This window comes from Meleagris gallopavo, chromosome 23 (assembly GCF_000146605.3).
Source record: "Meleagris gallopavo isolate NT-WF06-2002-E0010 breed Aviagen turkey brand Nicholas breeding stock chromosome 23, Turkey_5.1, whole genome shotgun sequence".
NCBI classification, from domain to species: domain Eukaryota; kingdom Metazoa; phylum Chordata; class Aves; order Galliformes; family Phasianidae; genus Meleagris; species Meleagris gallopavo.
In genome coordinates this window covers 2,983,919-3,011,247 of record NC_015033.2, presented here as the reverse complement: position 1 = coordinate 3,011,247, position 27,329 = coordinate 2,983,919, and the positions used below count along the sequence as shown (strand labels likewise).

The 27,329-nt window shown below is 46.1% G+C and overlaps 1 protein-coding gene across 2 annotated transcripts in view; it reads right to left on the bottom strand.

The window, feature by feature from the left end:
• Positions 1-24,622, bottom strand: part of DVL1 (dishevelled segment polarity protein 1) — a 54,351-nt gene extending 29,729 nt beyond the window's left edge. The window contains exons 1-2 of one of the 2 annotated variants that reach the window (XM_010722795.3): positions 24,530-24,622; positions 3,714-3,783 (exon numbers count right to left, since the gene is read on the bottom strand). In XM_010722795.3, coding sequence (XP_010721097.1) covers positions 3,714-3,783; positions 24,530-24,561 — 102 coding nt within the window. In that variant the 5' untranslated portion in view covers positions 24,562-24,622. The remainder of the gene's footprint in view (positions 1-3,713; positions 3,784-24,529) is intronic. The other variant, XM_031556653.1, reaches the window with a different exon arrangement.
• Between the last annotated feature and the right edge of the window lie 2,707 nt (positions 24,623-27,329).

Below are 27,329 nucleotides of genomic sequence, written 5' to 3'. Positions count from 1 at the left end.
CTTTTATAGCAGCCTGCACTCCGCAGCCACCCAGCACAACAAACCTGCTCAGACACGAAGGCAGCTCCAGGAACCAGCCCAGCCAACACTCATGGCTGAATACGTCAAAAGAGAACCAGTCTGGGAAGGGGAAGGAGTGAACACTGGCTGAGCCCTGCTCTCACATCTCATCTCCCTAAACACCAAGCGTGGAAATTGTATTATTTAAACCGCCATTGCTACTGGGAGCAGCAGCAGCTCTCAGTATTCCTCTTACCATAGAGGGGAGTGAGGGACTGATAGCAGCTGCTGAAGGAATACCCAAGAAGAGCCACTGGTATTTGTGACAGTAACTTCACAGTGCTGTGCTCAGCTACAGGTTGAAAGCGTTTCCTGTAAAATCACAGGCATCTCCATCTACCTTCAGAATTCCCATGCACAGCAGAGCAGAACCACCCAACCCTACTTTTGCAAAGAGAAGACCCTCACATCCCAGAGATTTGCAGCTTCCCCTCGTCTGCTACATCCTTCCTGCTTTCCTTCAAGTTCCCTCTCTTCTTCCTGCCAAACTGCCTGCTCCTTTCCCACCTCCTCTTTCCCACTGAGGCCCTAGCACTCCATTCCAATCCATGAGCAGATGAATGTGGGCACGGATGACATGTGAAGAAAGAGGCCCTGAAATCCCTTCATTTTAAACATCAGAAACCAACCAGAATCTGTTCATGCTGATTTTCAATCGTGGCCTCAATTACGTGTCAAAAGGCAACAATGCACTTTGCTGAGCATCACTTAGTGCTTCTACTGCTCCTGAGTTCTTAGTATGGGAGAAGACATAATGCTTCTATCCCCCACCTCTAACTGCAAACACAGTGCCTAAAAGCTTACATACACACAGGACAAGCATTATCTGTTGGCACCTAGCTAATAGAGAAAAAAAAAAAAGAGAGAGGAAGAAAGCTCTGACATCACTGCCAGCCAATAGGATGGTGCACATCCCCAGCAGCCAGTCAGGGAACTGCTCCCAGATGTCACAAAGCCTTCCTAAAGAAGGGCTGGCAGGGGCAGGCAGCTGGCTCAGACCCGGCTGTGGCCACCAGCCAACTCCTTCCTCATTCCCAGCTTCCACCATGAGCTGGCCCTGCCCTGAGCAAGGAGAATGGAAAAACATTTTATGCTTGAATTTTACCTTCTCGCCTCTTTCTCCCCAAACCTGATTCCATCTCCAGCCATAAGTCACACAAGCCCACGCTGGTGCCAAGCAGCATCTGCACGTGTGCCAATAATTACAAAGAATGGGAGGAAGCAGTTCCTAACAGCCACAGAGAATATCAACACTTGCACTCCATCAAACACACAGTTTGGTTTTGGTTTTCGTGTTCTTTCACTTTGCCTTGAATCTTCAAACACTCTTTACAGCCTTTTTATAAGAACTGATCAGATGCACTGAATGAAAAGCAATGTTGCTTGCAAGTCAGTTGCAATTGGAACTGGAAGTTTGGGATCATTCCTGCATCTCGTGTTCACAGAGTACAGAACCCAAACCACACAGGCTACACAGCAGCACAGAGCTGAAACCCAGTTTAGATCCATACTGTCAGACAATGTTCATTTGCATGTGACAAATTATGTTGTGGTTCTTGCATGAACACTAATGAAAGGCAGAACACACACCCTGTCCCAGCAGAGCTCCAGAGAGCTGGTTATTGAGGGCTCTGCAGCTCACATCTGTCTTCTTTGCAGAACAGCCACATCTGAGCACACACTGCCTGTCCAAAGAGGCTTGGAGTGGCATAAAGATGGACTGCTCACTGCCCTGTAAAAAGTGAAATCTGCTTCTGTGGAAATGCACAAATGTCTTATTCAGTGCTTCTACAAAGCAAGGAGAACCACAGCCACTGGTAGAGCAGGAGTGCACTGAAAGGCTCTGCAGTTAAAGTTCATCAGGAGGGCAGGCTGTGGCAACGCGTGCAAGGAAAGGAGGAAAAGGGCAGGAGGGCAAAATGTCCAAAGCAAAACGGGCAGTGGAAAAAGCTGATGAGGGCCTGTGCTGCTGCTCAGCATCCTGAACAACTACACTGAAGGGCGCTGTGTGATTTAACACACTTGGCCAAAGGGAAAGGAAGTGGGGAGGGGAAGTTAGGGTGCTACATCTAGGGTGCTACATGCAGCAAAATTAAAACACTATGCTAATGAGAAGGGAAGATCTGTATCAACAGCAAGCTTCATCCTTTGCTACTGCAAAAATGAAAGCAGATTCATCAGGCCAGAGATTGATGGCAACCCCAGATACGAGCTGTTATTTTGGCACAGAAATACCTACTCTGCCCTAAGTCCAGGACAAACTGCGTGAGATTTCTGACAACAAATGGCACAGCACAACAACGAGACATCAATCACAACAGGGTGCGAGCCTCCCTTCTCTGAGACCAAATAATTGCATCCAAGAAGCAATGTTTTGTGCATTTTCTTGGTTCTGCAATCTGGGGACAAGGGAAACCTCAAATACAGCATTGTAAGGACAGTTATTTTCCATGCTACATGCAGTTCCAAACTCTTCCCTTTTGTCTTCACTGAGCCTGGCAGAAAATAGGATATATTTGTGTTAACAGTAATAAGTACTGTGCTGCGGTGGGATGGCATTAGATGAAGGACTCTGACATATAACTAATGATAGTCTCTATATTTCTGAAAAAATGGGGAAAAAAAAAGTCAACCGGGGTAAAGGCAATCTATAAATTTAGTAAGCAGCAGCCCTCTGTCCCGTATTATTTATTCAATTAAAATAACCCATTCCAAAATGAAAAGGATGAGATGCAGAGGAGAAGAACAAGCAGGACACAGGTGGGATGGGGAAGAGGTCTAAATACCTAATGAGGAGCACTGATTCCAATTTTAATGTTAATTTAACTGTGCACTGAGTTCCAGGGCAGCAAAAGTAAGCAGATACTGAAGTCTTGCAGATCCTTCTTTGAATGCTTTCTCCCTATGGAAATCAGTCCTGCATATGACACTAAGATCAAAGTGCCCACCTATGACAAATAGAAGGATTCAAATGTTATTAAAAAAGATGAAACTCAAATTTCTCAACATCAGTCATCTTGAGAACTTCAAAGTAGTCACTGCATCAGTGAAGAGAGGAACTGGGGGGGAGGAGACAGCTAAGCTGTATTGGATGCACTTAATGTTTCAATTTTAAGTATGTTGTCTGGATGAGAAATATACATCTGTACATTGCAATAATTTACCCTGAGGATGACAATTACCACTGATGGTTTGTGAAAGAATCCCAAGCTATCTGCCACTAGCTGATGCACATATTCTAACAAGAAGATTGGGATCCATCATGCTGGTAATTGAACAAGGAAACAACCCTGCCCCAAACGTGGTCTTTCCAAAAGGTAAAAACCAACTTTGCTTGCCCTGAAATATATGGATACAATTAACTGCTCAGTCCCAGTGAACAGGATATTAAAGTGCTCCAAACTGTGCACAATTAACTCACAGTAAGATCTACGTAAGATTTCCCCTATAATTAGCAGCAAACAGATGCAGATAAGCACCACGATTTGATGGATGTTCGTATGGACACAGTAATGTGGAATTGGTAACTCAGGCCAGGCACAGATGCTTCAGCTGATGGTTCAGCAGAGGGAAGAGAAGCCCTTGTCACCATCACCCCTCCCTGCTGCTGTGCCCACTGCAGACAGCAGGCACACAGACACAGGCTGACGTACCCAGGACACCACTCTTCCATTGAAGCAGGGCAGCTTTGCATTGTCATCCGAGATCTCCTCCTTCACCACCCTGCAAGAAAAACAACAGCAAGAGAAAGAAAGTCAAGAGGTTCAAATGACATCACATCAGAATCAGATGCTGCTATGGGCTACCAAAGCAATGGGAAGAAACCTTAGGGCTTGTTAGCCCACAGACAGCACTCTGCTGGGCTTTCCTGCCACACCAGCCAAGGCAGAAGGTGTACACACTCACTAATGAGGCATTAAGAGAATGCATTCGTTTGCTACACCACAGACTCCAGCATGGCTTCTCACCAGCACCGCAGAGCTCAGCTGTCTGCTCCCAACAGCCTCCCTCGGGTGGAAGGAAACTCCACAAAAAAGTTTATTTGCGCGCCGTTTTATTGCCACTTTTACAGCTGCTTAGAAAAAGAAAAGCAAATGCTTGACACGAGTCCTCCAGGAGGGCTATTGGAGCTCTTCTTTTTTGCACCCCCCCCAGCCCACCTCAGGGTAACAGAGACCATTTGCTTCTGACAATCTCTCAGCTTTAAGGAAGCCAACCCCAAGTCTCTCCGACTCAGCGCAAGGCTGCGGTTCCCCAACCACATTTTCCTTTATTTATGTTTTTGTCTTTCTTGTTGCTGCGTAGAAAAAAACCACAACGGCCACAAAGTAACTGAGTATGCATAGAAGGGGGTCAGATAATGAGAAAGGAAAAAGGAACCAAAAAGGAAGGAGGAGAGAGGAGATCAGAGCACACAATTCCTTTTCAATGATTTCTCTTGGAAAATTAGGGATAAAGAACACCACTAATTCTTTCACTTTCTTTCTTTTTTTCTTTTTTTAAACATCCTTTTCTCCCTCTGCAGGTATTTGCAGTGTTAATGGCTTGCAGTTCAATATTAGGCAGCCTTCACCCCACTCTTATTATTGGAAAAAAATGCTTTAAATATTCATTTAACCCCTAAAGCATCTGTCCTCCCTCCCTTCACGTTTTGGCAATAAGGAACAGATCACGAAATTCCAGCGCTGATTTTAGTTGTTTATAACTCGACTCTACAGAGGCAATTAAGAGCAGCTCCGCTGAAATCAACACTCCGTGCTTTAAGCAGCCCTGAGAATTCAGTGAAGCTCTCACACCTGTAATTCCAGAGCTGCAAGCTGTGTGCAGACAGAGGATTCCAGCCTGGCACAGGCTGAAATCTCCAGCCCCAGTCTCAAATTCAGACGTTACCTTCTGTGTTTCAGAGTCCTGGAGAGAACATTCAACAAAGATCCAATAATGGGACTGGAGAAAAAGATGCTGCAATCATTTTATCTTGACAGCTGCATGTTTGGAATGACAGCATTCTTTTTTTTTTAAAAGTACAAAGATAAGGACACACCAACTCCTGCAAGCCACAACCAGAAGCAGAAGTTCAGCACCGAGCTGTAAGACACATGGAATAAGACTGGGAAGATGCTGGCTGGGAGGTCCTGGGGGTCCTTTTACACCTGACACACGTTTGCAGCAGCAGTGGGGATTCCCTGCAGTGCTGCACAGGCTGGTCCAGTCGTCCTCCTGATGGAAAACCTGCCACCCACCCCTCCGTGCACCCTGCCATGGCATCAGCTTTCTGCTGCAGCTAAAGGGGAACGGCTTCAGATCTGTTGCAACTGCAACTACTAAATATAGCCTGGAGCTATGAGGCAAGAGGAGGACAGGCTGTAATCCCAGCTTGCTCTGGGTAGCAATGAGCAGTGCCAAGAACATCCAATGCAGCAGCAGCCACTAATTTCAAATATTGCCATTCTGCAAATGGTGACTTGCACTAAAGCAGCAGCCCCTTCCAGCTCTAAGGAGGGGAGAAGGGAGCAAAGGGCTACAAATGGAGGCAGTCACACGCTTCAGTCTGAGCAGAACTCTGTAATCTGGAACCACTCAAACCAGCAGCACAAGGAAGATGAGGTGATGCACCTGATCTGGCAGCAAGAACCACTTGACAGCACGAAACACATCCCCTGCTCACACACAGCCAGAGCTTCCCTGCAAAAGAGGGGATGCTTGGTTCCTCCATGCAGCTGCTGGCAAGGTTGAGATGCGTGCATCCTTGTTCCAGCATGTGCAATCTTCTGCTTAAATCAGGTTAGGAACTACTCAGAATCAGAGGAAAGAGAGCAACAAACACAACCCAGAGCTCCTTACCATCAAATCTGAGTGAACACAGACTTGAGAAAGAGAGCGTGCAAGAAAGGGTGTGGATGTGCAGGGAAGAGGAGGGGGAGCTCTCAGAAGCTCACATCCTCTGCTTTATTTGCCTTAGAGGAGAATTCAGGACTAATTACTAAATGAAACAATCGCTGCTGGTAACAGCCCCTCCTTCCTTTTGCTTCCTGGAATTGTGTCTGGATCTTCTGGCACTGCTCCCAGCCTCCGTGTACTCATAGGTGCTTTTGCCTTCACCAAATCCAGCTTTCACCACCTCCCAACACCTCACCTGCTTTGGCGACAGGCTCACAGCATCACCTCCCTGCACCCTGCTGCCTTCTTTCCTCCAAAGAGGATTTTAGCCCTAGGACCAAGGGTTGTTCAGGCTCAACCTTGCTCTCATCCCTCTGCCAAGCTGTTTGCTACCACAGAAGATACGCTGACTCCTTCCTAAGAACCCCAACTGAACCCCACAAATCTGCAATTCGTAACCCTGCAGACGATTAGCTATTAAACACTGGTTTGATTGCATTGCAGACACCTGCACTGCTATCATGCACACCTCTGGAAGACTTACTGAGACTCACTGAGCCAGCAGATTTTTTCCTGCCCACTCAGAAGAGTGAGGCTAACCAGGCAGCTGCCCTCTGCTCATGGCCCATACAGGTTCTGAGCCTGGAAAGCACAAACAGCAGATCAGTTTTTGCTTCCCTTTGCCAGAACCACTGCACGAAACCACAGTGCCATTTATCACTCTAGGTTAATAAGTATCATGCCACAAAGAGCACATCTAATAGACCTCAGCAGCAGATTAATCCCACTCTGTCACTGTGATCCTAATCAAGTCTTTCTTTAACTCTTTCTTACCATCCTTTATTGATGGGAGATGGAGGAAAGCAGCTTCATTCACTACTTTTTATTACTTGCTAGGAGACCCTCTGAGAGCAGGTGAAGTAATTAAGCCATTTGTTCTGTGTGTTCACTGACTCCAACGACCACAGTGAAGGTAAGAGACTGTTCAGACATAAGCTCTGGTTTGTAACATCACATAGGTCAGAAGAGAAAACCAGAGGTCACCCAGTGCCACCTCCTGCCCAATGCAGGTCACTGCCCAGGGCCACATCTCTTCCAGTTCTGAGCATCTCCAGGTATGAAGACTCCATCTCTGGGCAACTTGAGCCTGTATTTATGAAGCAGCAATTTCCCAGAGGAGGTGTTTAAATCAGTAAAACCATAAGTAATCCTAAATCCACACCTGCAATGAGTTAATACTAAGGGAAGCTGTAACGTTCTGCTACCTGCTTTGGCAGACCTGGAAGCTAAGCCCACTCAAAAGCAACCTTTCCTTCAGAAGCTCCTGCCTTCCCATGCAGTTTGACTGATATCTGCACGTGGATCAACAGCCAGAGCTACAGCAGGAGGACTGCACTCCACCAGTGCCAGCTGGTAGCTTTGCAGAAGCTCTGCTGACTTCAGTAGCCATAAGGAAGTGTTGTTAAAGCTCTTTTGGAAGAAGCTCTTTCTCAAGATGTGTCAACTCAACCCCTCCATTTTGCCTGGCAGCAGTTTTGTGTTGTAAGACACCACTTTATGTATGCAAAAAACCAAACCCTATTTGTTAGCCTCCAAGTGTATTAGCCACATACGGATATATCTGAAGATATATTAAGAAAGAAAAATGTGCATTGGCACCTAATACAAAAATACATGAACTCAGTGACAGAGTTAACTGGAAGGAGGGGATGATAAGTCAATCAGCAGAAAAAGCTTATAAATAAAAAGAGCAAGCAACCTCACAGTCCTTAAGCCAACTGTTTTGGCAGATCATAAATAGAAGATGATGTACTGCAACATCTTTTAAGCTTCATCAAACATGACTACATTATTTGTCTTTCAGGGCTCATTCCATACCAGAAGGGCTGATCTGAAGGCACACAGTATAATGAGAAGTGATACAAATCATATCAACAGTCACCATCCTCACTGCCACTGAGGTTCTCATGCATCCCAGGGCTGTGACTGGGCTGTGTTTGGCACAAGTAAAGGCAAAAAGTGTATCACAACATGGATGAGAAGAAAAATTCACATTATTTAGTAAGTTATTTGACTGTATTACTGTCTCACCAGTGTTAATGAATCTATTCTTGCAGCTGTCCCAAATGACAGACACACATCGTCAGCTCTGCCACAAAGACAAAGAAGTCACAATACAAAGTCAGCAAAATCATGAAGCAAATCCAGATTTCCAAGTCTCAGTCCACTGCTATTAGTTACAAATAATAAACAATAATTTAACCATCCCCCATAAAATTAAGCAGTTCTTGAAAACAACCTAGGAAAAAAACACTGTTAAAGAGAGCCTACAGCCAGCAGCAAGCTGGTTGTGGAATGCCCATTGGAAACAGTTAGCTTGGATTTTGCTTTCCCCAGGGTGCAATTATCTTTAAAACTCACTCTCCAAACAGTGCTGGCGGATGACACTCATGCAGTGCCCAGGCAGGGATGCAGCCTGCTGCGAAGCTCTGCAGCTGAAGCCAGGCCACCACCACCTTGCACACAGTGAGCTGCGTCCCAATTCACTGCAGTGCTGCAGTTTCCAAACCCAGGTGCCACCCTCCCAGCCAACCCCGAAGCTGAGAGCTGAAAGATGAGGTTCATGAAGCTTTTGGCTTATCATCAACAGCTCTTAGCCCCAGTGCTGGGCAGCAAGAGGCTGCAAGGCATGTAAGGTTCTGGGTAGCTCCACTATCGGATAAAAATGATAAAATATTCTTGTGTGAAAGAAACAGATTTTGGTTACGTGTGTTATATCAACTGCTCTGTGTAACCACGGGACATGCCAGCAGCTCCAGACCTCTCGTTACAAGCACTCCATTCATTTTCAATGAAAGTGCAATTGTGGTGTCAGCTGTCAACCAACAGAAGAACAAGAAATGCTAAACACACACCAGAGCAAGTCATGATAAGAATCAATTCTTATTCATCTGTGACATGCTCCTTTTGTGTGCTCTTGAAAGCGACTCATTATTATAATAAAGCTAAATCAAAAAATATCCACAAGTGCTAATCAATACCTCACAGCACAGTGACTTAAGGGCAGGCTCACCTAACTGCTAACGAGGAGCTAATGCCAATCAGGTTATCCATATGTGGCTCCAGCACTCCCAGGCTCCAGATAACTGGGAGAGAAAAGAAGCTATTCATGAGTTGATTTAGTATGGTCCCCATACAGAAACCTCAAACACTTATTAGAGATAATATCTCTCTCCCCTAGGTTATTTGTCTAGACATGTTTTAATGAAATGGCATAATTCTGGTCAGTGATGTGGTGAAAATCATTGCTTTTATTCTCATCAGGTCTTTTGGTGCAATGCCAGGGATGTGCTGTGAGGAGCACAGGTCGTACACCTGCTGCACAGAGACAGCAAGGTGGAGGCTCCCAGCTCTGTGCTCACCTCCACACCACGTGCAAAGGGACAAATCTCCCACAGAGCTGTGCAGAATGCTTTGCTGGCGCTGCTGGTCCCTGCAAAGCCTTAAAATGACACACAGATCAATCTGATGCACAATTTCTCACCGAGTCCCCAAGGCAGCCCACGAATGGTACAGTGTAAATCCACCTTGTGGCTGCTGCAGCTATCCAGCACATGGCCTGGATGATCTCCATGGCCAAAGGGTTCTGGAATGCAGATCACAAGACAAAGTTGTCCTTGTCTGTACCCGTTCCAAGCCCTTTTCCCCTTAGGACCAAATACAGCCTCTAACATTTTGGTGGGACTGCAACGCTGCGAGGTGAGCTGGTAGTGTAATGGGAAGCTGGATCAGACCTCTTCCATTCAAGATTCCACCTACACCTCAACTTCAAAGAGGAACTGGGCCTACAAGTTTGGTCAGGAATCAAAAAAGAGCTGCAATTTGTCACAAAATCCAGTCTTTAGAGGTGCGCCCATATGGGGTGGCAATTGCTCACCATGATAAGCTACCACTTTCTAAGTCAGGGTGGGACTCATGACCCAAGCACTCCAAAATGGGAAGGGCAGAGCATCCTGATGCAGAAGCTGCTTGTTCCTGGCCTGCCCAGCTCTGCCTTTTTGGTTCCCCACCTCCTTCAGGAGTCATTTCAGAGACTGCTGAGAAAAACAGCGACATAAAGCTGTTCAGAGTTCATGCATCACAGGGAGGGAGCTGAACCTCTTCCATATGCAGAAGGGACAGCAAGCAAAATGCAAAGCTTTCATTCCCAGCCTGCCCAAACCCCGGTACATTTGACTTCTAAATGAGTATTTGTAGGTTTAAACATAAAACGCAATGGAACCTCTGCCTTAATTTACCAGTAAATAAAGCTCAGAGCATTGGTATGGAAGAGAGGGGGGAAACACAGGGCCAATTATTTTATTTATTTAAAGCCCTGTGAAACAAAAAGTAGGCTCTCATTATCCTGGCACCATACAGTATGAGATAAGCCTTCTGCAGGGAAAACCATCGTCTAAAAGGTGAGATGAAAGGCTCACTGCAGCTGCAGGACGTGGCAGAGCACTGCAGGGCTGACAACGTGGGGTCCTTCTGAGCTGGGTTAGCACTGCAGCTCCAGAGAGGAATTTCACCAGGAACTGAACAAGAAGGAAAAAGAAAAGCAACAAATAATCAATCCACCATTTTAGTTTGTAACCAGAAGGCCCTCCTGCCTTTACTGCCTTAATTTTAATGGATGGAGTGGCTCCTTTCTCTAGACTGGAGGATGTGCCCAACCCTCAGACACAAAGCAGGACTATAAAAGATCTCTTTCCAAATCCTATCTGAGAAGCAAAAGCTGCTGCCGTATCAGGTTGAAACTAATGAGAAGAGCCCAAATTCCTATTGCACTGTTTGCAAGCACCAAAATCCCATTTGCTAGCTAAGCCACAACCCATAGCACACAGCAGTTTTTTCACAGGTCAGACTTCCCATGGGCTCAACATCAACAAACATGGGAAAGCTGCAGCAGGTGAAGTGCTGAGTCTGATCTCGTTGCAGCTTTTGCTACTAACCTATAAAAAGTGGCTGAACAGCTCCAACTCGCCAACCCGCACCATAAAACTTGAAAAGCTTCTTGAGCTGTCCAGCTCCTATTTCTGCAGAAGGATACAGGCAGCATCTCTCAGAGTAAAGCTCTGCTTTGCCATTCTGCTTTCCCTGAGCACAGCACACAGCTTGGCTGAGCCAGATAAGGGCAGCCCCAGCAGTGCTAGTGTCCACTCTGCTGCGGCCAAGTCCTCTTTCTGCTACACTTACCAGCAGTTACCAACTAACAGAGGATGATATAGGATATGTGATATCCTAATCAGTGATCCCTGGAGTCTATAGAGAAAAAGCAGCTTTAAAAAAAGAGATACTATGGGTGAGAAACAGGTGAAACTTTCTGCGCAACTGCTCCCACTACAGCAAACCCAGTCAGAATGGAGTCATTCATGTAATCTGTCAAACTATCCCTGCACTTATAACTATCTTTAGGCTGGCAATTCTGTACAAATAACTCATAATAAAATTCAATTAATCACGCAGAGCTTTACATAAGTCAGTACAGTCGAAACATCTTGATATCTCTCTTCTCTCCATAGTACGCTCCCCTTGCTGTCAGCAAGTATCAAAGCTGTGGCTCACAAGGGCAGCACCTTCAGCAGAGAGCCAGCACTGAACTTTCTACAGACCTTTCTCACTCCTTAGCTTTGCTGTTAGCTCTCTGTGTATTTATTAAATATTCATCCAGAGAAAAGATCAGTAAAGTGGACCGAGCAAAACAAACCTCGAAGGACAGATGTCTGACACTGGTTACATTAGGCAACACTTAGCTTACACAGAAAAGAAGGACCCACTATAATTTACATTAATGTAATGCCATGAGTGTTTGCACATGTTCCAGTCGTGTGCCATTACAAAGCCAATTACTGATCTATATGACATTAGTCCAAAGAAATCAAACATATACAGCTTCTAATTATGATGCTCAATCTGCTGCTGGGAGCTCACTGTGCCCCAGTTACCAGTGGACATAGAGTGGGGAGCATTGGCAGCAGCTTGGAACTTAGACAAATCCCTTCTGCCATCACTCCTAACAGCCATCAGGTAAAGGGAGAAAGGAACAATAGGAGCCACAAGTTTCTAACAGCTAAAAAAGACAGACGTTCTGGTTTTGCTTAATTTGAAGCAACACATTTTATTGGAATGTGAGTGACAGACCCAAGGTTGTCAAAGCTAATTGTGTCCAGAGACAATCACTGGAAGCAGCCTACAGTCACTTTGCCAGGCTTGGCTAAATAATTATGCCACGAATTGCTTCTTGTATCCAGTATATTCCAGGCCACAGTCCCTCCATCAGTGATTACAATTTCTACTCGCTCATTTCTCATTAATTCCTCCTCTCTTTTATTGGAGGATAAAAAGCAAGACCTCATCTTTAAAAGGAGAGGAGCTACGCCTTTGTGGATTTCTCCCCTTTGTCATTTTACCACCCTGTGTCAATGTCTCCCCATTTAGTGCACCAAGATTTAGCCTCACCACTCCCAAGAGATCTCTGGGCTGTTCCCCAGTGCCAGTACAACAATGATCCCTGCTCCCAAACACACTGAGCTGCACTTTGGTCTCAATTCCCTAAACTGCCCTCACCCAGCTGAAAAGCTTTCCTACTGCTCAATGGTTATCAAAGCAAACAACAGCACAATGCAACCCCTTTCCCCACCAGCTGAAAAACCTGGCGTGTTTACTCCAGCTTCATTACACGCTCACACCTATCACATCAGTGTCACCACGGTAATTACAGCAGTCTGAAAAAGCTAGCAGCAAATAGGAGCCAATTAAATGCCTAGCCCAGGGAACAGGTCCTTCCCAGCTTTTAGGTTGAGATGCAGAGCCTTGAGGAGCCAAGGTTTCACATGCACAGCCCAAACAAAGAGCACACAGCCGGACGAACCGCTGCGTTCAGGAATGGCAGCTGAACACAGCAGCAGTGATTCTCCTAATGGAGCTCACACTGCACCAGGAGGTGAGGGCAACACCAGTAGGATGAGAGTAATATTCACCCCTTTGTTCTTTCTCCCTAAGAAAGGAGCACTTGTGTACACCTGGGGGACTTGTAGGCCAAGGCCACGAGCAGCTGGGGATGCTCCCAACAACAACCCACTGAGGAGTGGCCACTCTGCCCCTCCTTTCCTCCTGCCAGGGGAAAGGCCCAGCTCTGTCAGCACTGCCTGGTTTCAGTAGCACAAACTGCAGTCAGCCTGGCACTAAAAATGCAAAGCTGCCCTGCAGCAAAGGATAATTCACAGTAGCATTATCTTCAATTCGCTGGCTTACTGTTAATTTGGACTGAGTGGGACGGGGGGGGAAGCGTGTTAGCAAAGACAAAAATAAGCAGATGACAAATTTGCTTATTAACCACACTGAATAAGAGATGTATTAAAAAAAAAAAAAACCGTAAGGAGGGAGGGGGGATGAAAAGCAGGATGTGAAAGAAGCAGGAGCTGGAACAGCATGGCTAATGTCAACCATGAAACGCAACCCCTGCTGGGACAATTTGAAAGACAGAAGAGGCAGGCTTTCCAGCATTAACTATTTGATTGCTCTCCTTCAGATGCATCTACCTAATATCACACAGGGAGCAGGACTCCAAGCTGCCCTACAGATCATTCTTACAAGCTCAAGACCTGAAATAGCACCAAGAAAAACAAATAAATTCACCCTGCTTTGGAAACCATTGATTCAAAGCTGATGAGGACGCACTGCATGAGACACTGCAAAACAAATCCCACACCCACTGTCAGGCAGTCCAACACAAGCAATAGGTCCATTATTTACTTTACCTTTATTCCAAGCATCCAAAGCTCTTTGGAAGGCACACTCTGTACCACTGCAGGTTTATTTTCTAGTCCCACTGAAGCCAATGAGAGTTTTTGCATAGGCTGAGTGAAGGAACTTGTCAAGCATGTCTATAAGCACAGCACTTGTTTGATAATCTGTGATGACCACATACCCCCAGCTTTCCCCATGACATCAGGAATCCTGCCTGCCCCTCAGATGAGCAGCTCTTCATCTCCAGTTAAAGCAACACAGCTGGCCCACAGCCTCTTCCATATTCATGTTTTCTCTGCTTTCTGCAGCACCTGCATCCTGCCATCACCTGCTGCTGCTGTGCAGCTCCTTCTCCTGCTAAGAGCAAAATGTAATTAGTGTCAGACGCTTCTTTGCATCTCCCTTTCCTAATAAGGACAAATGTTGTCACACATCCTTTCTGCCTCCTCAGCCCTGTACTCAGCAGTCTCCAGGCTCATTTAGTTTTGTTCCATTTACTGTATCTTTTTTTCAGTTTTTGTCAGTTTGGGTCTATAACCAAAATAGGTCACGAGAAATGAACACTTTGACAGCAGTCCCAAAAGTCTTTGCATCGGCAAATGATTTTTTTTTTTTCCCCCTGCAATTTTAAGAATTCCACCACAACAGCAAATTCAACAGAGGGTATTACCCAGATGGAGGTGGAAGGATCACAGAGCTGGTCATTGCAAAGAGCTTCTGTTGAAACAACTGTAACAGAACAGCAATGGGTGGGGATGGGAGGGAGAGCCTCTGCCATCCAGCTAAACAAAAGGAAAGAAATCTGATAAGATACCATGAGTTGTACTGGTATGCTTCCGTGCATGCAAACTCAGTGCTTGGGTCAGTTGGCAGCAAGACTCAGCTTATTTAAAAGATCTTACAAATGGGAACTGAAACCCAAAAGATAAAGCCTTGTATTTACAAGATTCCTGGGCATGTAATTGTAATGTGTTTACAGTCTCCTCCAAAGGTACAACACGTGCCTAAATTAAATGAGGCATGAGTTTAACTGGTTGCAATATCAGGGGCTGGATCATTTACTCAAGGTCAAATTCAAAGGAGATGGAAGAGAGAAAAGCAGAAGTCAGACCTCAAATCCCAAACCAGTGCCTTTGTCCGTGCAGTCATTCTCTTCACATTGGAAAGGGAAGGAGAAAGAAAGGAGATGAGGAGGCTTGTCCATAGAAAGACTAGAAGAAAGTTCACTCCACAGAGCTTGTGAGACTTTCAGCTGCAGCCCCCAGGCTGGTGAGAGACCCTGGAGAGACAACGGGCTCTTAACCTGACCGCTTAGGGTGCAGGCAGAGCATGCAGGAAGGAACACAGGTTAAGGTCAGCCTGGTATTTCCAAAAGAGCTATCTTGAGCCATGGAAAGAGCTGCATAAGAATAGGTTGGTACACTGCTGCCCTGGAAAAACTCCACAGCTCCGCTGCAAAGACTCAAGGCGGTTTTTGAAGGGAGATTCCCAGCTGTCCTAACAGGTTGACTACTGGTTAATGGTGATAAACAGGAAAAATAAAAGCACGACCTGTTTCCCGGTATGCACACAGGTTAGCCAAAGATGGATTCCTTCCTAGACCAGGATACCTGCAGTACATCTGTTCTGATACAAGAGCCTTCCAAGTTTTACCTTTTTCTCTTTGATCCTGCAGAGAGTACAAAGAAATGGAATCAACTCCTCCGGTTAGAAATGCTTATGGAAGCAAACACTTAAAGATGTCCTGGGCTCGGCAAATGGAGATCCTGCAGCCCCAGCCTGGCACACCCAGAGATTTCCCACTCCGCTGCCCACTGCTGTTGCTAACAGCACACCGTGGTCTGCAGCAATGCTCATCACCATCTGCACTTGCAGGAACTTCCATGGAAGCCCACTGAAGCGGCACACAGCACTCACAACCGAGACATTTCCCACTGCACCACCAACCGCAAAGGGAAATGTGATGAACATCTGCATTTTGCTGGTGAGCGAGGGCTTCTGGAATACAAATTTCCATATGCTGTGGTGCAGTTGGCTTGCTCTGCTTATAGAGCAGATGGCAGCTCCCTGACACACAGCCCTGGCATCTGCACTGGAGTGCAAGGCCCAAAGACACCAGCATCCATGGATCACACAACCCACACCCAGAGGGCTGGGACATTAATTTACAGCAGCAGAAGAGCAGAGACCTGTCTGCTTTGTCTCTCTTTCTAATCATCTGTATCGCTATTATTGAAATTAACAGGTAATATTCAGCTGACACAGAGTCAAAATATTTTTTCCCATCGCTTTATGCTTTTAAATACAGCCACAAGGTTTCGTTGCAAGAAAGAAATAACATCTCCATCCCTTTATGATCTCCTCCTGCAGTTGGCAGGAGGGGAACCAGCAGTGAGAGGGCCTTTAGTGCTTTAAAAGCAAACCAAAGCTATCACTTCTGTTTTGCAGCAAGCCACAAGGCAACCCATCAGTGATGATCAGTGCCCCTCTGCAGACATTCTGATAATTAATGGAGTATTTCAAGCATCTAGTTATGATCACATAGTAATGCTTCATTGTTTTGTGGGCAAGGGCTGCCACAGGACGCTTGTTAGGATGGAAGATGATTGTCTATTTTGCTATCATGGGGGAATGCTGTAATCTCAGCGAGGTATCTAACAGCAACCTGTGCTTTTGTTACGAGTAACATTCCCTCAGGTTCAAACAATACACCATCAGCAACAAAGCACACGCAGCGAGGACCACAGAACCAGCAACTGTGAAGAGAAAAAGCAAACTGTGAGAGGAAAGAGAAAGAAATGTCACCTCTCCCCCCACCCAACCCCCATGAAAGAGGCTGGATGAGACCAACTACGCTGTGCACTCGCTAACTGCCCTTCAGCATCAAATGAGCTGCAGACAAATGTTGTTTTTCTGGGTGACCACGAGGCACATTGCAGTGAATGACCCCGACAGCCACGCTGTCCCCAGACACAGCAGCCTATGTGCAGAATCCTCAGCAGCCCCTCCTCACAGAAAGCTCAGGTGGGAGCCCCACAAGTGACTCAGCACAGTTTGCAATCGCATCACAAACTGAGTTCTTTCAGATCGATGGGTTTTCATCCCTGGCACACGTCTGGAATGAATGAATCTCTTCCCCCCACGAAATCCATCGATGTGCACAGACATCCCAGCCGAGCAGCTGCTGGGGCTCATGCTCACGAGTACTGAAATGGCAGACATTGCAAACTGAAAGTTCTTGAGACAGTGAGAAAAGCAAAGATATTTTAGTTCAAAAGAAATAGAAGTACAGTCAAAACCACCTATGGAAAGCACCTCTTATCACTCTGCAATACTTTAGGTATCTACATGCTGGAATATCTTTGCAAAAGATTTCTATAACATATTATCTAAGCAAGGCTAGAGAGTGAACCAAAACCCATCATTATTTCCTAAAGTAACCCTCATGTCAGTGGCTTACACTCAACATGGAGATAACCCACAACACAACCATGGGGCAAATATTTAGGTCATTCCTTCCTGAAGCACTATAAATTCCTCTGTGTTTGCTCAGCAACTTGTCTCAGTCAATTAAACTCCAGAGCAGAAAATGGGAGGACTGGGCTCCAGCAGCCTGCACTGAGAGCTGGGACCCCAAAGCAGCATCAGCAAAATCACCAATCACATCCTTCCCCAACATACTCATTAAACCACCAGTTGGTGCTTAATTAATTTAGAAAATGCCGTTCTAGTGGCAGCCCAATCCAATGCCCTTTGCTAAAAGGCAAGCAGTAACTAGGTGGAAAAAGCACAGCTACACATCAAAGGTTTTCTATATGATGTACACTTAAAATCTTCTCTCAGCTTCGACACTGAAGGGAGTTGAAGGCCACAGGAAAATCCAGAGCTGTATGCCCATACCATCTCTCCCTGCTCTCTACCTCAACAGTGATATTCCTGATACCCATTTGGCATTCTGCAGTTGAGAAAGGAGGATATTTTCACCACATTACGTCCGAAGACATGCACACAGAGGACAAAGCAATTGGAACAAATTATCCTGCAAAATAAAGGTGGTTACAGATAGAAGCAGCGTGGATAGCTAACAAATGGCTTATGTGCTTTCACACAGCACTGTACTTCCACTAGAAAAGCCAGTTTCCGTCCAGAAACTGATGACAATTTCAGTGCCAATGGTTAAATTCTACCTGAAGGTTATTCTCATGTTTGGGTAAGCAAGAAAACATTAATACCTAAAAGGGTCTCCTCAGGAGATAGCTGGATGCAGCTCTTGGATTCACTCTGGACAACAAACCTGACCTCTTCATATTTTGCTCTGGGAGAGGTTCACCCATCTGCCAATTTTTGGAGGGTGTGTAAGGAGAGGAATGTTTGTTCTTGTATGATCTGCAAGTAAAAGGGGGTCAGGAAGCAGCTGGAGCTGCCATGAACTCAGAGAAATCATGTTACTACCAACAGATGCTCTCTGCTTAGTGCTTTTCCAGTCCTGCTTTCTCACCAGGTCTGCTGCACTCAGGGAAAGCCCACCCCACACTGCATGGGGAGCTGCTCTCTGCACCCTGGGCAACACACAGATCTGCTTGGAGACCACAGATGGACACGGAGCATCATTCTATCGGCAAAGGACAATCTTGTAACTTCCAAATATTTTATTATCAACAACATGCTCATCAATGGGTATTTGATTCAATTACCGTTCAGTTTCCAATTGTCACACCAGCTTTGTGAGCCCAGCTAACAATGCAGGCCAATTTAAAGGCAGCACTGCCAGCGTTCACCGCTCAATCTTCGAACAAAAGAAAAATGAGGCAAAATAACCCGTCTTGGAACACCCAAATAAGCAAACGAGACTGCGTTTCTGAACATTACTGGTGATTGGAAATGGTTCTTCTAACATCACTGGAAGGAGAATTAGACCTACCCTGAATGACTGTGAAAAAACAACACGTTTTGCTGCGACAGGAAAAACAGACAAGTTGAATCATCTGCCCAGAGCCAGAACCCCAGCCAAGTGAATGAAAGCAAACGCTGATTAAACAAACACTAAAAGTGATATTAGAAATTTTTGAGAATATTCTGCTCCCCCTTTCCATTTTCTCCACACACCTACTCCGTTTACCTTGTCTGAAAACAGCTGGTTCTTTGGATCTGGGGTTGCATACACACACTACAACTCTGCACAGTTCTATGCAAATATCTGTGCTTAAACTAGATCTAAGTGCGTTTTTCTCATTAGCTACACGTAGAGATTTCAAAACGCTGGCAATGGGAGGCTGCAGCACTCTGACATTTACTCCAGGCTGCCAGAGCAGAGGATTCATTTACAGATCAACACCAGCTTAATTACTCACCCCCGTGGTATTCCGTAATATCACAATCAAAGCACAGAAAGCAGACGTTTAGCAAAACACGAGGCTGCTTCCTCTACCTATAACATAACCAAAGAAAAGATAACAGTCCTTGATATGGCAAGTAATTACCTGATAAACTGTACCAGAAAAGACTGCTGCTTGGCACAGTGCAGCTGTTTATAGACATCAGCTTTAGTAAATAACAGAGGAGTCCCTATGTGAAAAGAATGCAAACAAAGGAGTAAATTGAGAGGCACAAGCAAGCTTTAAAACAAACACCACAACACAATGACAGGACCAAGCAATATCAATCTGTTTCAATCTGTGCCATGTTCTCTATCAGCAGAGGGCATCCACCTCTTCTCCATTACTCGGTACAGTCAAACTACCCCCAAACACTCCAACAAAGGACTGGTAACAGCACGGAGTGCTCTGTGCACAGCTGGCTGAGTCCTGCCAGGAGAAGGGCCCTGCTGGATGTCCTGGAACAAAGCACAGATTGCACCTATCTGCAGCCATCGGTCACCAAAAGGACACTGCCACCTCGTTGAGCCTCTTCAAGTTCTCTTTGGGTCCTTGCAGCTCAAAGGTGGAGATGCTGAAGGAACACTGAGCGTGGGATCCCTGGGGTAGGGCTGAGCTCAGCAGGTGCTCACCAAACAGCTTCCTCACTCTTCTTTTCTTCCCAAACAAAACCCTGAAATCTTAGCATTTTAAGCAATCAAAAGCTAGATGATAAGCTGCAGCAGTACATGTATAAGGCTAAATAAACACCTGCTAAGAAATGGGATCAGGGTTTCATGGCTTTAAGATAGTTGGCCTTAAACCTGGCTTCATGCAGGACTGGATGTCAGGACCTCTTACACCACTCTGAATTTCCAGGATAATGCTGCTCCTTTCCAGCTTCCCATAAACACAGAGAGAAAAGACCCACCTCTGTGCTGCTGATGTTCAAACCAAAACAAGCTTGCCCTTTTGCAAACACAAAAGGAGGTGCCTCCTTCTGCAGTTTCCCCATTCACAAGGCAGGTGAGCAGGCTGTGAACACAACTCCCTGCTGTAATTTCAAACATTCATCCTACACATTTCCCCCAAAGATGTTAAAAATGGACCATGCAGCTCTAAAGACTACAACGTATGGCGAGTTACAGGAGCTCTGCCCCACCTCATCTACCAGGGAAATCTTTGCAGGCTGAAATACTGCACGTAAATGAATTCCTTAATTCAAAATTTGAACCTGTTCCATTGCTTTTTATGGCTGATTCCTCCTGAATGTGGGTCTGCTTCTGGTGCTGGCTGCCCGCTCACGCTCCTGCAGCAGACTACAGCAGTGATAATCATTAAAAAATACTACTTAATAAATCTCATTTAATTCAACCCGCTTCACAGACATACTTTCATTAGCAAGCTCGTAGATAAGGTGTCAAACTCGCATCCCATAGAGCTGGTTGATGCTTCCAACAGCTGTACAGTCTCTGTGCACAAGCTGAAGGCTGAGCTCTGGAAAGAAGACCTGAGCTCTCACTTTGGGGAGGCGTTCATTAAATGAACAGTGGTAAACTTGTTTTTCTAACTTGTCCTGCTGCTGATCACTAGCCACAGGAAGCAGACCAAACCTGATGTAACCCTTTTGCATGTTTTCATAGCATTAGCTTTAATAAATGTAACGTACTCCACCCTCAGAGCAGAGCAGTCCTCAGGTTCCAGCAGAAAGAGTGGTTGCTTTAAGTATTTAGATCACATTACAGCTGGGACTTTAAAATAAGCAATGGCTTGTACTGTAGACAGCTATCAGCATCAGCTCGATGAAATACACGTAAGCTAACCTAGTGTGGTTAAAAGCTATGGCCTGTGGGGTCTGTTAGCATGGTGTTCTTGTATGTATCTTTCTTATTTGTACTACAACAGTGCTTTCTGATGCCAGCAAACAGCAAAGCAGCACCGTGCCAGGTGCTGGATAAATACAAGCAGTACGAAGCACGGTCTCTGTACAAACAAAAAGGTTTATGAATTTCAGCAGAGAAAATGGGAAAACCCCAAAAGAAGCAAAGACTATCCTCATTAGGCCAGCAGCTAACAGAGGCCTCAATTCAGCACTGCTCAGTGTGTCCGAGTGCTCAGCCGAGTCCAACCCTAAAGCTGGGGCTGAATGCAATTATTTTGTTATTTCCCAGGTCTCAGCTCAGTGCTTTAGCTATGCAACAACCCATTTTCTTCCACCAGTAACAGCATTCCAACCTTCTGCAGGTACTGGTGAAACCTTCGCTGACCACACATCCCTGTGCTGGTTCTTTTTGCTGTCTCAAAGACCAAATAAAATCCCCTGCAATTCTGAACTCAACCTTCTTCACCTGTTGTTGGTTGGTTGGGTTGTTTTTTTTTTTGTTTTTTGTTTTTTTTTTGAGGAAATCCTGTACTAAAAGGCATGTTCCTACCATTGCAAGCTTTACATTCAGACCAGCATTGCTCACGGGACAGAAGAGCTCACGTGGAGGCTGGCTGGAACCCAGTGAGAAGCTCAGACTCGTGGTGAGCTCACCAGGGATCAGCACCTGCTACCCCACAACACGGAGGTCTCAAGGCTCAGCCAGGCACTGCAACATGCTGTGCATTCACCCCTTGCTCTGCCCTGTCTCCATCACACAGAGCAGCTGCCCCAGCGTGACCTGAAGACAACTTGCACTATTATGCAACCGCTCCCTCCTCCTACAGACCTCCTTCCTCCTCCCTCCTAGCCTACAGATCAGCAACCGTGGCCAAAAAGGGGACAGGGGGGAAAAAAAAAAAAAATATCTCACAAAGGATGCCATTTGCTGCTCCATCTGTTCAAACACACTTGCCATCCAAAAGATATTCTCAGTAAATATGCCACAGGCATGTGCAAAGTCATATACGGTTAATTATGTGACTGCATTACCAGTGGAAGCCCCAGTCCTTAGCTCCATGTCCCAGTAAACTGCTGGCTTTTCTCCAGTCTGACTCTGAGCATCTACAAACAAAGCAGGCTGAGATAAGGAAAGGGGGAGAAAATGCAGAAGGTGAACCCTGAAAGGGCACAAATCATCATAAAACCTGGCCTTGTTAGCTCTACTTCCACACAGTTACCTCCTTACTAACCTCTCCTCTTCCCTCGATAACAATGAGGGTAAAAGAGACTCAGAAAGCAGAGGTGCACGTGGGAAATCAAGCACACAGAGGGACACTACGCAAGGCTGCACTGTCAAGATATCCTTACTTGTATCTCAAGGCTGAATGTTCATGGCACAGCACCTCCTACCTGCTCATCCACCCGCCCATCACTCAGGTTGGTCACCTGGCCGTGGCCTTCGACTCAGCACTGCTTCTGTCACTGAGCTGCAAAGATCACTTTCCCAACCTGTTAGTTTTAGCACATCAGTCCTCCAGCCCTGTGTCTTCTAATGCAAATATGCACGGCTTGCCTTCGTTTTATTGTTTCAAACAAGATAATCTCCTGCCTGCAACCAACCTATAATACAGCCTGTCACCAGCATGCTCACTATCCCAATAGAGGTATGCACCTCTTCACGCTGCTCTTTAGTCTTTGGAGGATCCCTTTAAAAACACCAGCAAAAATTTCTCATTAAAGAGAGTGCACCTAAAAGGCAAATCCCTACCTGCAAGGCACTTCTGCCCTGAACCAATGGGGAAAACAGCTGTCCAAGCTCACAGCTCAGCCCCAAAGCCTTCAGGAGTGTGGCTCAGATATGGCTTCCACACCTTTGCCCAACATTTCTTTGCTGGCAGGATTTTTACAATGGCTTTCCTGGTTATATTCCATGAGTGCAGACTTCTGTGCATTTGACATGCAGATCAAATCTGTTTTCTAGGTGATACATCCAGTGTATCTCCTTCAATATCTTGTCTCGAGAAGCTTTCCCAGTGATTAAACTATTCGAGATCCCTACAATCAGACACTTCTCAATCGTGATTCCTGTCTCTTGGTCAGAACTCCCTTAAGGACAAGGTAAAAACAGAGATTTTGATCCCATCCAGGCTGGATTCCCCCTGCTTTCAATCACTAGTTTTCGAGACAGAGTACCAAGAAAAGCAATTTCTGCACAAGAAACAGCTGCACCTAAAAGTACAGTTAGAAAGGAAGTTCTTTTGCTGATGCCAAAGGAATGCCTAAAAAGCCACTCCTCAAAGTGCTCCCAAAAGAAGCACAATGAAAAGTATATTAGTTCACACAATGGAAAGAATGAGGACTTGAACCTCACCCAGAAGGATGGCAGGACAGACTTCCTCTGGAATTTGATGGATGGAGATTGCAGAGCACAGGAGTGGCTCGCTCTGCACCAGAAGCCCCTGCCCTGGTGACACATTCCCCAAACAGAGAGGAGGAGACCAGAATGATGCAGCACAGAGCAAATTCAGCAGCACGTTGCACCCATTTGTGCAAAGCAGCTCTCCTTCCCGTGCATCTCATGCCACGGTCGCATGGCAGCACAGCATCCTATACTGACTACAGATAAAACCACAGAATGAAGGTCTCCAAGGTGGGAATGCTCGAATAAAACACGTTTCTAATTTTGTATTTTTGGAAGTTAATGATGGTGTAGAACAGCTCGATTAAGAAAAGCTCTGAAAATACCAAATATTTACGAGCAGGCAGATCAGCATTTCTATTATGGGATCTGTCACACGGATTCACCATGAATCACTTGGATCCTACACAGTTTATGCAGCTGTCAGAGCTGCAGTCACGACAGCCCCGGCGCCACAAACCATAGCCTTCTTTTAAGATGCACCCGTTATCTGTCATTTTTCAATCGTCAAAGAATCAACAAAATTGCATTATACATCATTACAAGGACATGCAGCTGTAACCTCAGAATCAACAATTTCAGTGGTAGGAAGTGACCTCCGATCTCCTTGCCTGGAAGAAAGAGAGCACCAAAGGCAGCCGACAGCAGCGCTCCCTGCCCATAAAACACACATCACAAATAGCCCCTTCTCTACATTTCCCTCTTGGTAGATACCACCACATTAATGAATCCAATCCCGTGACGTTCCAGCTTAGCTTCCCACTCATGAGAACAGAAATAGAAACTGCAAAGCACTTCCAAGGGTCAAGTCCAAGTGAGAACACAGCTAACCGCTCTGCATCTCAAATATGACATTATGGACAGAGTCCACAGGGAAGCCTGGGCTTGCAGAACACAGACAGGTCCATCCCCTCAAGAGGTAGCACAGGAATCAGAACAGAAAGTGAAACAGCATGGGAAGATGTTTTTCTATCAAGGAAACGCTGCCAGGAAAGCCAAAACAAAAGTTACACATTAGATCTATTTTCTACAGCTTTACCAAGTAACAGTAAGGCTGCAAGGCACAGACTAACTGAAGTCAGGAGGAAATCTGCCACTCCTGCAGCTTTCCTCAGCTCACCTTCCAAGGAGGGCAGCTGGAAGCAGCCCAGCACAGGTACTCACCGCTGCTTTGCTGTCACAGCACAGCCTGACATGGCTCCACGTCCACATCCAGCTCCGTCCCAATGGTCAGCAACTCTATCTTCCACCGCTGGAAACAATTCAACACATCCACTGTTTCTGAACACAATTATTTACTGCGTTATTTCAGGATCCAGGAAAGGCTGGGCCTTAATTACAACAACATGTGCAGGGTTGCTGCGTTGGTTCCCAATCACTGGTTTCTCAAGTAGGCTCCACTTCTCCAAGAAAACATTTGCTTTCCTAACACAGGAATGACTTTTTGCTCCATACTGGGATTTACAGAGCACCCTGCCAAGCAGTGCTCCTTGTGCCAAATCACAGTTCTGCACAGCCAGCATGCAGTGACACGAGGGACAGATGAGAGCTCTGAAAACCAAAATGTTACTGCAGCTGAAGTGCCATTTACAGAACACACTTCTCTGGAGGGCATCTGCAAGCATGTAAGGCAGAAATTAGATGTACAACGCTCTTACGGTTAGTGGTGACTGCACCTGTAATTACCTATTTGCAACAATAAGAAAGTCAGCTTGTAGATAAGATTAGGAGAAAAGCCCAAATTTACCATTAACACTTGCTGAGACTGCAGAGACTGATAGTGGATTTCTCCTAATTCTCTAATTTTCACAGGTAATTGCGATTATCCCAGCAACAACAGTTTGGCTGACAAGTGAAACAGAGACCAAAACGTGACTGACAGCTTTCAGAGGTATGGGTTACCTCCAGCTGTTTCAGACGATGGGTTCCTGCCTCAGCAGCAGCACCTGTGAGAGCCTTCACCTGGACTGTGGTGTACACTGAAGTTGGTTGGAATACTCCTGAAGATTGGATCATGGCAGCCTCGGTCATACCTTCATCCTGAGGGCAGAGCAGCCAGTCTTCATGGGAATTAGAGATGAGCCCATCATAAGATGGTGCTCTATGGTACTGAAAAGGTGACAAACAGCAGGAAGAAGAAAAAGGGAGAAAGGAAAAAGTGCTGCCTGCTCTTAGGATATCCTAAACCCTGAATACATCCGACAGCCACGGAAGGAGAAAGAGCTGTGATGTGGTTGTGCTGTTGTCAGCGCACTGAAATTGTGCTTTAGCTTTTTTATTACAATTCCAATTCTATCTTGGATCATAACTCAGCTGTAAAAATTCTACTGGAAGTCAAAAGGCAGTTAGAGATGTCAGTGGGAATGCAAGTCATGTTCACACACCATCCCTATCCTACAAGTGACCCGGCCCTGGCGTGTGCCTTTACCACCACAAAGTCAATGGCAATGCTCATGCACAGCTTATTGCTGCAGCTTAGAGGAAATCCAGGAATTAATAAGATAGGGTGACACACGGGTTCTTTGGAAGCCTGTGGTGAACCATGAGGTCCAGCACAAATCTCCCAAGCAAAGTCAGGGGCGTACCCCTTGGTATGCATTCAGCTGCCAGCATCCTATGGGGGTCCTCCGAGCCTTTTTAGCCCCAAAGTCACAGATCTCTATTCGCTGCTGAACTGATTCACATTCAGTTTCACACCACTTGACTACATTGCAGTCCACAGTCATCCTCCACCCCCAGTGAAATGCTGGAGTCACCATGCCTGGAGGTGTCCCTGGATGTGGCACTGAGGGACACAGTTCAGTGGGGCACAGTGGAAGTAGTGTTGGATTTGACGATCTTAGTGGTCATTTCCAACCTTAATGTTGTATAATCTCTCACAAACAAGCCCCTGTCTTGGTTGGTTACATTTGAGACCACAGTTTAAACGAGAGAAGCAGAATTTACGGTGCTAAGCCTAGCCACCCATTCACAGCCCTTCATCCACCATTTCTAGGGCAAGACAAGGAGCACAGCCCGTCTCCCTTTAAGTTTTGAAACAAATCCACTGCAGGATTTACTGCCCACACGTGCCGGAGATGCCACCAGCACACCCAACAGCATCAGCACTGCTTTCACTCTCCCTCGCACCAAACATCTGCAAGCAGTGGCAACAAATACAAACACTGTCTGAACAAATCCATCATCCTTCATTGAGGCTGCACCACAAAAACGTCGAGCCAGGATTCCTAAACGTCCCCATCATTGGGGGGGGGAGAGGGGAGCAGAGGAGAGAAATTTATGAATAGGCATTTTCAAAAGCCGTATTTTGAAAACAAATGCTTCGTATAGCTGTTTCCCAAAGCGTGTTTTCACAATCCGGATCAACAACAAGTCAACGCACGAGCAATTCGAGCAATTCCTACAGCGGCGTGCCAACGCTAACAAATTGCCACATCAGAAATACGTGTCAACAAACAATGTCCACATTCCGTGGTGGATAGAGCAGAAAAGGGATATCTTTGGGTCTCGGGGATAGGGGACGTAACAGGGTGATGTGTTTCACCACCCAAGCCCTCTGTTATTTGGGGTCGGCGTTGGTATCCCACAGACCTGCTCTTTTCTGCTGGCGAGGCGTTGAAATACGTGAAATAAAAATCGCCGTGCCAGCGACAGACGCGAGTACAAAGAGAAGCGATTTGCTACAAAGGGATTAATACGTTTTGAAAGTTACGAGCTGCCAGAACGGCTTTTTATCGCTTTTCTTTTATCGAGACCGTAGAGAAGGCCGGTACGCGGGCGGGGAGGACGGCGGAACTCCGCCACAAACACCGCCTGAACGGCACCGGGGCTCTGACAGCAGCCGGTGGGCTGGGAGAGCCGCGAGGAGAAGCAGCACGAGCCGACACCGGCATCGAGCACAGCCCCAGACGGAGACGCGTTTTGCAGGCCCCGACCTCAGCACGGAGCCTCGCTCGAGCCGAGG